The sequence below is a fragment of the Nycticebus coucang genome, chromosome 18 (assembly GCF_027406575.1).
Source record: "Nycticebus coucang isolate mNycCou1 chromosome 18, mNycCou1.pri, whole genome shotgun sequence".
In the NCBI taxonomy this organism is placed as follows: domain Eukaryota; kingdom Metazoa; phylum Chordata; class Mammalia; order Primates; family Lorisidae; genus Nycticebus; species Nycticebus coucang.
Window position 1 is genome coordinate 44,028,489 of NC_069797.1, and position 12,773 is coordinate 44,041,261.

Here is a 12,773-nt window from a genome sequence, read left to right on the forward strand (position 1 = left end):
ATGCCCAATGCCCAACACAGTACCTGACCAGGGCTTCACTGATACCTTTGAATAAATGATTAAAGGCAAGGTCAGGATACTGTGCAGAGGCAAGTGGGGTAAGAGCACTGATTAAGGCAAGAGACTTGACATTGAGATTATTCCTACACTGTCGCCCTTAGCAACGTGTAAGGGCGCCCTGGCCTCCCTCTTTCTCATCTCTGCTGAGAGAGGCTTAACTGCCTCTTCCCTCATGAGTCTTGACAATTCTCCTAAAAGAGTAAAAAGATACTAATGCTCAAGGTTGATGGGAGTGATGGGGAACAGGTGCTCTCATTCAGGGAAGGATGAAGTACAATCTTCATAGGCCATTGAACTATAAATATCAAATATTAAAAAGCCTTAAAACTTCGTACTCAAATACACAGCAGGTTTACTTCTAAAATTTCTTGCCTAAGGAAATAACTAAAGATGTGACATTTAACTCCATAGATGTTCATCCTAGTACTTTTTATAATAATGAAAATTTGAAACAACCCAAGTATCTACCAAGAGAGAATTAGTTAATAAATTATATAAAATGTGTATATAAAACATTATGCAGACATAAAAATGAAGTAAAACTGTATTTATTGACACGGAGAGATGTCCGGGATAAAATTGTTAAGAACTAAAAGTAGCTTGTAAAACAGTATTTAAAGTTGTTCTTATCACGTTTAAAAAATATATATGCATATAGGATGTCAAACTATTAAATGGGGTATTGAGGAGTGGTGGGATTGTGGGAAATTATTTTCTTTCCTACTGCTTATTTATATGAAAGACAATGATAAACTTTGAAAGAAAAAAATTGCCCACAATCTTACCTGATTAGAAGTAATTTTGATTTATTTTTGCCTGTTTGCATTCTCTTAGTTCTCATCAATGAAAATATATTGCTTATAGGCTTAAAAAAGTATTTCCAGAAGCCTATAAAATTCTAGAACCTGATTTACAAAGAGCCACTTGATCAAGTTCACATACTGAACTAGATCAAGGCTGGAAGGAAGGATGGCCTCCTCTCTCACTGGTCTCTGGGTTCTGCTTCCCAGCAAATGATGGATCCCTGAGTACATGGGGAAGGTGTTCTGGATGTGTTGTTCTCCTTTATTTCTTGGCAGAAATATGGTCTGGGCATAGAAGACAAGAGTGAATGGCAGGAAGGTGGCTGACGGTAGGTGGGGCTAGACCTAAACGGGACCTAGGCGCCGTGGCTGGCATGTGCTCACCCTGACCAGGGCCCAGGCAGGTGGATGGACAGTCATAAGTCAAATGTACTTTTCTTACATGAGGATGGAAGCCCTTCTGCCAGCCTTTCCAAAGGGTGAAGCTTCCCCCTCTTCTATTTCAGAATGATCCTGAATCATTAACCCAAATCCTCCCAACTGCACTGATCTTATCCCAGAGAGGCTTTGGGCTATATCACCCAACTGACCACTAACCACAACCAGCTCTGCTGTCTCTTGGTTCCTGAAATCCAGGAGCAGATTTTGGGGTTAGGGGATGGTTTTGAGACAGCCCTCTCCTACCCTAAGCCAAGAAGAAAATGGAGGAAGAAGGAATAGAGGAAGTTATCTTGGTCCTGAGCCCATCACCCCCAGGGTCCTCCTTCCTGTGAAGCCCAACGGTCTCTAGCCAGATTTCCTGTCCTCCTAGCCGCACTAAGAACCAGGGGCTGCCCATCAAGGATAATGCAGAACACAGGTTACTGCTGGAGTGGGGGATGGCCTCTTAGGCCAATTGGGACATTATCACTCCTGTCCCTTTTTCCTTGGGGCCACTTTATTCGCCACAACTCCTTAGGCTACTGGTTCCTGGTTTTGTTCCTTTAAAAGGAGCTCTGGATACTCAAATCAACCAGAAATTCAGAGGGATTAGCCATGTGTATCCCTTGGAGACAGCGCTGGTCTAGGCACACAACAGGGAGCTGAGAATCCATAGGGCAGGAGTGCTAAGTTCAAAGGCTGGGGTTCCTCCTTTCCTACCACTTGCTCCCATTTCAGGAGCTCCTCCATGTGTCCCCCAACCCCAGTGGGGGGGTGGAGCCATAGTTCAGTCTACAGGGATAGTCACTCCTCTGCCCTGCCCCACCCCCAGCTTAGACGACATAAAAGCCCAGATTCAGCTAAGAGAAGCTGTCAATGTCAGGTGAGTTTTAGAGGTTGGGTCCTTGGGGGCTGGGTGGCTGCAGCTAGGAAAGGTATGGAGTTGTTATGGACCCTTCCCTCAAGGGGGCCTGGCTTTGTCCATGGACAGGGCCCAGGGAGGTAGGGCTGGGATGTGAAGCGGGGAGCGAGAGGCCCAGGAGGAGAGGGTGGTGGGCTGTCTTCTTCCAGGTGCACTGTCGGCTCAAGGCACTTGGTGGACTGGGGGTCTCACTGCAGAGATGAAGCTTCTCTTGGACCTAGCAGGGCTCCTGGCCATTCTGGTCATGTCCCAGCCCTCTGAGGGTGCTGCTCCAGGTAACATACAAAAGGGGGAGGGAAATGAGGTGTGTTGGGATGGTTCTGAGTCCCAAGCACCCTGTTCTCAGTGCAGGCTCCCTGGCTCCCTTTCTGACTTTGTGACCCCTGCTCTGGACAGCTGTACCAGGAGAGGTGGAGAACTCAGTGGTGCTGACCTGCATGGAGGAGGCCAAGAGGCTGGTGGACAAGGCCTACAAGGAGCGGAGGGAAAGGTGTGGTGCAGGCACTGTGCAGCTCTGGGCAAGGCTGTCCCTGGCCTTTCAGAGAAGGAGCAGTTGTCTGGGAGTTTATAGGTGGTATTGGGGGTCTATAGAGCCCATGAAGAACTTTCTGTCCTTGTGTCTCTGGATATAAGAAGATCTTCAAAGCCATTCTTCCCATGACTTTACCTCTGTCTGGACACCCAGGTCCATTTAAAAATACATATAAAAAGATATTTTCTTCCCATCATGGCTTTGTCTATATCATTCTGGCGTCAGTCCCTGGACTGGGGCTCTGCTGAGTGTCCGTGCACCCTTCTGGGGCCCTCAGACCTCCTTTCTCCAAGCAGCATCAAGCAGCGGCTTCGCAGTGGCTCAGCCAGCCCCATGGAACTCCTGTCCTACTTCAAGCAGCCAGTGGCAGCCACCAGGACTGCCGTGAGGTCTGCTGACTACCTGCATGTGGCTCTAGGCCTGCTGGAGGTGAAGCTGCGGTCCCTGTGGCCAGGGCCCTTCAATGTCACCGGTACTGTTGTCCATCTCACCCCAGGCCCCTGCTCCCCTAGTGACCCCCTCCTAGAGACTCCAGCCACCTCCTGGTGATCCCCTCAACTTCTCCCTTCATGGAGTCTCAGGCGACATCCCAGCATCCCCTCCGCTGTCCGGCCCCTCTCAGTGTCTTTTCACCCTCAGGTTGCTGACGCTCCCACATCCCCTCTTCTCACAGATGTGCTGACGCCGGCGCAGCTGACTCTGCTGTCCAAGTCAAGCGGCTGCGCCTACCAGAACCTGGCCATGACGTGCCCGGAGCGGGACAAGTACCGCACCATCACCGGGCGGTGCAACAACAGGTGCAGCGGGCGGGTACGGTCCCTAGCGAGGCTCCGGGAGGCGTCCGGGCCCCGGGGCCCACGTCGGGCCTGCGGCGCCACCTCGCGTCAGCGTCCTGTCCTCCCCTGCAGGCGCAGCCCGACGCTGGGGGCCTCCAACCGTGCCTTTGCGCGCTGGCTGCCGGCGGAGTATGAGGACGGTTTCTCTCTGCCCTTTGGCTGGACACCGGGGGTCAAGCGCGCCGGCTTCCCGGTGCCCCTGGTGAGCGCCGGCGGGCAGAGGGGATGAGGCTCCGCCCGACGCCGCGTTCGGGCCCCAGGAGCCCCTGACGTCCCCTGTCCCGTAGGCTCGCGCGGTCTCCAACGAGATCGTGCGCTTCCCCACGGAGCAGCTGACCCCGGACCAGGAGCGCTCGCTCATGTTTATGCAGTGGGGCCAGCTGATCGACCACGACCTCGACTTCACCCCGGAACCAGCCGCCCGGGTCTCCTTCCTCACAGGCCTCAACTGCGAGACCAGCTGCCTGCAACAGCCGCCCTGCTTCCCGCTCAAGGTGCTCCCTTCTTCCTGCCCACCCCGCCTGCAGTGGGGAGTGGGGATCTTGTTCCTGAAAGTGGCCAACTCCCTCTTGTGCCCAGGTCTCCTTCCACAGCCCCGGTATGACCAGAGGCAATGCCTGCCCCGCTCTGTGCTGCCTGGCTCCTGGTGCCAGGATCCCAGCCAGCTGTCAGGCTGGGCACCCCACTCATCTGTGGCCTCTCCCAGGCTGGGAAGAGAGTGATGCTTATCTCCCTCCCCGCCCCTCAAAGGATCCTGTTGGCGGGATTACTACTCTGTTTCCCCAAAAATAAGACAGTGCCTTATTTTAAGGTGTGCTCCCAAAGATGCGCTAGGTCTTATTTTCAGGGGACGTCTTATCTTTCCTATAAGTAGGTCTTATTTTCAGAGGATGTCTTATTTTCGGGGGAACAGGGTAGCTCTTTGCTAGGCTGATAGAGAATTCTGGGGGGAGCACCTTCCCAGTGTCCCTCAAACTTTCTTGGATAGGTAGCTGGTACTCCTTTGAGGGGCCTTTCCCCACACCCACATTGCACAGCAGAGAGCAGGGGTCTGGGCCTGAGCTGGGAGTAGAGCTGAGAGTGGGCTGGAAGAGAGTGAGGGTTGATGCAGGTGCTGAGTAGGGAGGAGAGAAAGGAGACAGTCTGAGCGTGAGGGCAGGAACCACAGGAGAATGTCAAGGCCAGAGTGAGAGACAGGAAAGGGACAAGGGACAGAGCCAGAGCCAGAGCCAAAGAAAAGGAAAGGAAGAAGGAGCTGGAGTGAGAGTATAGAGACCACTCTAGAGAGGAGGGCAGGGAGGAACGGACCAGGAGAGGAGAGACAGGAGCCGGTTAAGCCAGGAGGAGGTCAGAGGCCTCGGGGGCTCCCCACATTCCCTGTTTCTGGTCATCAACCCTGAACCTCAGAGGCCTTGAGAGGCCTCCCTGCAAGTTGATAGTGCCAGAGGTCCTGAGAGAGAAGGAGAGCCACCTATGCCCATTGCCTCTGTCCTCGGTGAGCTGACCTAGCCTCTCTCTGTGCCTCAGATCCCACCCAATGACCCCCGCATCAAGAACCAACAAGATTGCATCCCCTTCTTCCGCTCCTGCCCGGCCTGCACTGAGAGCAACGTTACCATCCGCAACCAGATCAACGCGCTCACCGCTTTCCTGGATGCCAGCATGGTATACGGCAGCGAGGACCCCTTGGCCATGAAGCTGCGTAACACCACCAACCAGCTAGGGCTGCTGGCCGTCAACATGGACTACCAAGACAACGGCCGGGCCCTGCTGCCCTTCGACACCCTGCACGACGACCCCTGTCTCCTCACCAACCGCTCTGTGCGCATCCCCTGCTTCCTGGCAGGTCAGCTCTGGGCTGGGGACCTGGCCTGGCGTAGGTGTTCCCTGTTAGAGCCAATAAGCCTGTTTGTGAGCAGCTTGTAGGTTTGTTTTTTTAGAGAGACCATCCTTACCAACTTCATGATATTAATCTGGTTGCCTTGGTAACAAGTTGGATGGAGCCAGAAAGGCAAAAAAAAAAAACAACAAACCAAACAACCCCCCCCAACCCCAAACTGAAGATGGAGACACAAGAATGGCTGAGGAGCCTCTTTCCATATGTCCACACTTTCTCTGTCCCTCTTTCTCCCTCTGGACTCTGGAGGAGAAGAAAGTTGAGTCCTTGGGGACACAGGGCTAAAGGGTCAGAGAGTACTGTTGTGCTTTGACCCTCTAGAGCTCACACTGTCCAATGGGGTAGCCACTAGCCACATGTGGCTGTTTTAATTTTATTTTAAATTAAATAAACTCAGTTTCTCCACTGCACTAGCCATATTTCACATGGCTAGTGGCTCGCCTATCAGGCAGCACAGATGTTGAACATTTTCATCACCTCTGAAAGTTCTACTGGACAGTACTGCTCCAGAATATCACTTCCTTCCCATCTTGATTACTTGTCATAAATTCTGACAATTTCGGAGATGGCTGGGGCAGTGATGGTAGCTGTGGTCAGAAATTTTCCAGGTTTTTGTTTTCTTTTTTTTTAAGACTGACTTTTGCCCTGTCACCCAAGCTGAGGGTAGTGGTGTCATCATAGCTCCCTGCAACCTCAAACTCCTGGGCTTAAGTGTTTCTTCAGAGAAATCTGGGTAGATTTCTAGAGTATCTGGAACTTACAGATGTGCACCACCATGCCCAACTAATTTTTCTATTTTTTGTAGAGACCAGGTCTCGCTCTTGCTCAGGCTGGTCTTGAACTCCTGGCCTCAAGCAATCCTCCCACCTCGGCCTCCCAGAGTGCTAGGCTTACAGGCATGAGCTACCATATCTAGTCTCCTGTGTGTTTTAACATAAACCCATTAGTGAGCCTGGAGCCATTTCTTCTGGCCTCCTCTGCCCCAACCTCTGTCCCTGTAGCTCCTGTGGGTCTCTCCCTGGCTAGACCCCTGGGAGGAGAATCAAGGTCAATGCCATTGTGGACTTCCTGGGGAAGAAGCCTGGCCTCTCTGGGCTAGTTGGGTAAGGACAACATCCCCCAGCCAGGCACTGCTACCTCCAGCCTGGCTTTGATGAATCCCATGTTCCAGGCTCATGGATGGAGAAGCTGCCCTCAGAGAATTTCTACCAGCTTCTAGACTTGGCTGGGACTCAACCTAGTGTCCTGCAGAAATGGCCCTGACCCTAGCTCTCTGGCCCCTCCAGAGAAGGGTTGGGAGAGGGTTAGAGAGATCATGGATCTTACTTATCTTTCTTGAGTAGAGTCTCGGGTGTAGACTACACACATCCTGTGACTAAGATCCCTTCCGTGAAATGAGCTGCACCGTTGGCATGTAGTAAGGATGGGCTGATAACTCTATTCAAATGGTGGCAGCTTTCTGGAGTCCTGTGTTGAGAAGGATTCTGAGGTTGCATCGAGTTTTAGCAGGAAAGAGTGTTGTGATCATGAACTGCTTCTGACACGGACATGGAGATAGGTGGCGCCAACACGCATGCTACTTTTTGGCCTTCCCTGAATCAAAAGGATCAGTTAGCCAGGCAGTGTTCATAAATCTCACACTTTGTACCAGGCACCGCTGTGTTAAGCCCCATGTGTCTGTCTATATGTGTGTTGGGAGAGTGTGTCAAATACAAAAAGGCACAAGCCATGGTCCTAGTTTCAGGTATCAGAAGGTAGCAAGTCACGTGTCAGCTCTGATACCTATTGAATGAGCATCTCTGACCAGCAGTGTTCCCTAAGCAGAAGACGAAGCTATTCTGGCAGACTGGAGCATCAGGGCAGGCCTCCTACAGGAGCATAAATTGAGCATGGTGTGAAAAGATGGATGGAGAGGAGGGGCAAGTGGGAGACATTTTGGGCCTTGGCTGGCGAGGGTATTTCAGTGGAACAAATGTTTTCTGGGATGGAGTTCTTAGGAACGACAGTGGCTTTTGTTTTCCTAAGGGGACACCCGCTCCAGTGAAATGCCCGAGCTCACCTCCATGCACACCCTCTTTCTGCGGGAGCACAATCGACTGGCCACACAGCTCAAGCGCCTGAACCCCGGCTGGGATGGAGAGAGGCTCTACCAGGAAGCCCGGAAGATCGTGGGGGCCATGATCCAGGTAGGATGTCCTGAGCATCGGGCTGACTTGCGATCTTGCATGCATCTGCAACATGCTAGCTGTGTGACCTTGAAAAAGTTATTAACCCCTCTGAGCCTTGGTTTCTTCACCCCTGATCCTGTAAGGATGAAAGGACACATAGGACAGTAGGTGCTTGACAAAGGCTCTTTCCCTTTCCTCCCCTTCTTTCTAGCCTTGCTCCTCAGTGTCTTTTTCCCGTGGGTCCAGGAATGGTGTCAGGAGGGTAGAACAGGTGGTCTAGTGCCTGACACATAGTAGCTGTTCAGTGTGTCTCCTCCCCCCATCTCATTGTCACTCTTGGGTCCTTTACCCACTCACTTCTTCTTTGTGAAGTTGGAACACACCCAAACTCCTCAGCCTCATTTATCCCTGGGACAGTGTTCTTGGTTCTTCCTCCCAACTTCAGATGCCTCAGGGCCCCCATCTTCTCCCCGAATTTTGAATACAGATGCCTACACATAAACACACACCCTTGGATTCTGGAGGGGTAGGAAGTTGCAGGTGCTGAGGATGAGTTTTTGATTTGCACTAAGAACTCAAGTGAGATTCACTCAAGCTTCAGAGAAAATTCTGGAGTCTAGAATCTAGAGTGAGACTGTTCCACATCTTTCCTTTTCATGGTGGCAGTTACACTGGAGTGGTTCTTCATTCTTTCCTTCCTGCTTCGCCTCCTTCCACAAACCTATACTGAGCCCTACTATGGGCCAGGAGTAGGTGGGCACTGTGAATAATTTCAATTTTCTTTGCTCTCAAGGAGACATCAATAACTCAAAAGCAAGGGAAGTATCATAATGACTAATGAAGTGCTTTGTTATTTAATTCTCTAAGGAAGAGAGCAATATAATTATCCTTAATTTACATTTGAAGAACTTGGGCTTGGCGAGGTTATTAACGGTCTGAGATCACTTAGCCAGCAAGCAGAGAGCTGTGTTTAGGCCCCTCAGTACCACTGTTAGGCTTAGATCCAAAGTTGTGGGAAGCAATTCCTTGATCACAGATGGAGGACAGAAGGGATCCCTCAAGCCAGAAGCAGGTGGAGACTGCAGGGAGGAGTGAGTGGAGAGGACATTCCAAGTGACTTTTCTTTAGATCATCACTTACCGGGACTACCTGCCCTTGGTGTTGGGGCCAGCGGCCATGAGGAAGTACCTGCCCAAGTATCGTGGCTACAACGACTCAGTAGATCCACGCATCGCCAATGTCTTCACCAACGCCTTCCGCTATGGCCACACCCTCATCCAACCCTTCATGTTCCGTCTGGATAATCGGTACCAGCCCATGGAGCCTAACCCCCGCGTCCCACTCAGCAAGGTCTTTTTTGCTAGCTGGAGAGTAGTGCTGGAAGGTGAGTGGGACCTGGGCCAGGAGAGAGCGGGCTGGCAGCTGAGAATGGGCTGGGGGGTGGCTTTGGCTGCAGTGAGAGGAGCAAGGGTGGTATGAAAGCTGCTTTCCTTCCATCTTTGAGATGGTCTGACTCTGTTCCTGGGTCTGATAATAAAGAGTGGGGGTAGAGATGGCTCTTAGAGGGAACTGGCTCCTTCCTATGTGTTGTGACTCTCTGTGACCCAGGAGACCAAGGGCTGGGAGCATCCCAACCTGGCATAATCCCCTGAGACCTATGTGACCCTGGGGTCGTGTAGTGACTGGTAGAGACCAGCTCACTGAGGCCACCTTGGCACCAGGTACGGCTTGTGCCCAGGCCTCTTCTCCAATCCCTTGACCCCATCTGGATTCGTCCCTGGCTCCAGTCTGAGCTCTGATACTGAGCCAGATCCTTCCCCCATTCTGCTCCTCTCGTTCCCAGGTGGCATTGACCCCATCCTCCGAGGCCTCATGGCCACTCCCGCCAAATTGAATCGCCAGAACCAAATCGTGGTAGATGAGATCCGAGAGCGATTGTTTGAGCAGGTCATGAGGATTGGGCTGGACCTGCCGGCCCTGAACATGCAGCGAAGCCGGGACCACGGCCTCCCAGGTGAGGGGCTGCAGGAGTCTCCCCTGCCATCCCCATGCTATCCCTTGCCCCTTACCCTCCCAGGTAGCCTGTAGCTCCCCTTTCCACTGTAGGACCCCTGCCCTCTCCAGTGCCCCAAGCTGCCCTCAGTCTCCCCCACCCCAGCATCACTCTCTGGAAGTAGTCTAAGGTCAGGCCTTCACCTTTCTTTGCACTCATGTGGCAAATTTTCAGCTTCTCTCAGCCTCATCTGCATGCTGTAACCCTCATATGCACATTATCATACTAATAACAGTGACCCACAGTCTGAAAATCAGTCTTCCTAGCCATTTCACTTTGCTTTATTGTACATGAACTCTGAGGGAAAGAGATTATTATTGTGTCCATTTTACTGAGGAGGAAAGTCAGGCTTGGAGAGACTCAGAAACTGGCCAGGTCCTCTAGCCAGAGACAAAGCTAGAATTTGCCCCCAGATCAGCCCAACCCTAACACCGGTGCCTGTATCAGAGTACTGGGTATGGCTGAGGCTTCTACACACACTTCACCCCTCTTGGATCAGAGAGACACATTGGATTGCTCCAGAAGGAACAATGAAATGTTCCTATTCTTGGACCTGGAGGAGTTCTGGCAGTTTAGGGTTTGTCTTATGGTGAGGCTGCAAGGAGAAGACAGAGAGGTTTTAAAAGTTCAGGGTTCCCTAGGGAGACATCCTTCCTTCTATTAGTTTGCAATGTTGGAAAGGTGGGTTTTCTGGGCTGATGGCATAGATGGGAACATTCCCTACTGTCCTCAGTGACCTCCCCACCTTGCAGCACAGGGTCCCACCCACAACCACCCACCTCCTCCCCCTGCAGGGTACAATGCCTGGAGGCGCTTCTGTGGGCTAACGCAGCCTAGCACGGTGGGTGAGCTGGGCACAGTGCTGAGGAACCTGGACCTGGCGAGGAAGCTGATGGCACTGTACGGCACACCCGACAATATTGACATCTGGATGGGAGGTGTGGCTGAGCCTTTGGAACGCAATGGCCGCGTGGGCCCCCTCCTCGCCTGCCTCATCGGCGCCCAGTTCAGAAAGCTCCGGGATGGTGATAGGTGAGGGGGGCAGTTCAGGCCCTGGGGTGGGGGGTGGGGGGCAGGAGCCTATCCTGGACCCTGTCAAGGCCCCAATTTCCTCCTGTCAAATGAAGAGCTGGAAGGAGTCAGTAAATTTTCAGTGGGCTCCAGGGACCCAACAGGAGCAAGTTTCCTGAACTTATTAGGGGTGCAGCAAGGAGTGACCTGGACCCCTAGTTGTGAAGGACGGAATATAGGAAAAAATGGCACCCTTAACTACTTTTTCCTTTGGGTTTTACTATGTAGTCACAGAGGTGTCAGTCATGACTGAACAGTTCCATCTTAGCTTTCCCACAACTTTCCTTAGTACCATTTCATCATAAACCTGACATCTTTCCTAGCCTGTGTTGCACCTTTGGGAAAATTAGCAATAGGTACCCCTCTCTGGATGGACAAATTTTAAGCCACCTCTAAGGTTCTCCCCCACCCCTGTGGATACAGTCCTGGGCCAGGGCCCAGGGTTTCATGAGTGGGTGGGGGGCTCCCCCCACAGCATTGGCAGTGCTCTGCAGGCCACAGGGCTGGGGCAAGGGAGAGGAAACTGGGCAGCCACACTCTACTCTGCTCTGGGAGAGGGGGACCAGCAGTTTGAAAGCCTGGGCTGCCCGAGGGCCCTGGGTTCTCCTGTACTGCTGGGTGGTGGCTTCCGTGGTCCTCTCACATCCAGGAAGTTGCAAGACAGTGTCCACGGTGTTCCCTGTGCAGGTTTTGGTGGGAGAACAAGGGCGTGTTCAGCATGCAGCAGCAGCAAGCCCTGGCCAAGATCTCCTTGCCCCGTATCATCTGTGACAACACAGGCATCACCACTGTGTCCAAGAACAACATCTTCATGTCCAACTCATTTCCCCCGGACTTTGTCAACTGTAGCACACTTCCTGTGCTTGACCTGGCTGCCTGGAGGAATGGGGCCTAGGGGTTAGCAGCTGGATCAGGGGATGCAGCAGTGAGGGGGTTCCCGTCAGAACCACAGAGATCTCCTTTCTTTGGGTGAGCCCATCCTGCTCTGCTGTCAGCTGAGAAAGGGAGTGGCTAGACGTTCATTCCTATGTGTGTGTCTGTGTGTGGGCTCGTGCATAGTGTCTATAAATTGGCATTTCGTATGCCTGTGAACACAGGCAGTGTCTTATGTGCTGTGTGTGAGTGTGTGTGTGTCATTTATGTGAGTGTGTGTTTGCTGTTTTTGAGAATACTAAGTATATGACAGACAGAAGAGCAGACGGGTGAGGAGCACAGCTTAGGTGCCAGACTGGGGACACACCCTGGCTCTGAGGTCTACCAGCTATGTGACCTTGGGCAAATTACTTGACCTCACCAAGCATGAGTTTTCTTCCTGGGAAATCATGCCTGTTAGGGCTCCTCAGAGGCCCGTTTGCATCCTCTAGGATCTTCATTTATCGCACACCTACCACATGCAGGGCACTGTGCTTGGCATGGGAAACTTTCAGAAGCAAGAAAGATACCAGATGCCACTTGTGCCCTCAAGGAACTTACCCCTGGACTGTGCCATGGTTTGCAGAGGTGAACCAGTAACCCTGGGAGATGAACTGCTAGCTGCTAGGCTATGTGACTGAGTCACAGCCCAGGTCTCGGCTTCCCTCTTTCTTCCTTACTCTGCTTTCTTGCTTATTCATAAGAGTCCCCCTGAAGAAGAACTGGGCCCAGTGGCCTTTCTGTACCATTTGTTTGCCACTGATGCTTATGGGTAATAAAACACCTCGGATGGGGGGTCTCTGCTCTGTTGTGTCTGCCTCAGTAAGGGGCTCACCCTGGGCTCTAAACCTGGGCCAGTGTGGCCCTGTGCTTCTGAACTGGGGGTGAGGACTCCGGGAGTCTTCCTTTGGCTGATCCACACATAGAGGGCAGTTGGCTCTTGGGAGCCTGGGGGCCAGGCCATGCTGAACAGACCCTCTTCCCCCACCCTGCAGGGGACTGTGGTCACCAAGCCCTCATGTTCATTCATTGTTCTGGCAAATATTTACTGCATGCTCCATCTGTGGAGGACAGAGTGCTGTGTGGGGGGAAAGAAAGA

At 52.3% G+C, this 12,773-nt stretch overlaps 1 protein-coding gene across 1 annotated transcript; it reads left to right on the top strand.

The window, feature by feature from the left end:
- The first annotated feature begins 1,877 nt into the window (after positions 1-1,877).
- On the top strand, positions 1,878-12,654 carry MPO (myeloperoxidase). The gene is made up of 13 exons (XM_053570073.1): positions 1,878-2,166; positions 2,403-2,480; positions 2,602-2,695; positions 3,034-3,209; positions 3,411-3,534; positions 3,646-3,775; positions 3,861-4,067; positions 5,101-5,419; positions 7,496-7,656; positions 8,767-9,022; positions 9,482-9,652; positions 10,486-10,723; positions 11,450-12,654. The coding sequence occupies exons 1-13, from the start codon at positions 2,160-2,162 to the stop codon at positions 11,655-11,657; spliced, it is 2,169 nt and encodes a 722-aa protein (XP_053426048.1). The 5' UTR covers positions 1,878-2,159; the 3' UTR covers positions 11,658-12,654.
- The last annotated feature ends 119 nt before the right edge of the window (positions 12,655-12,773 follow it).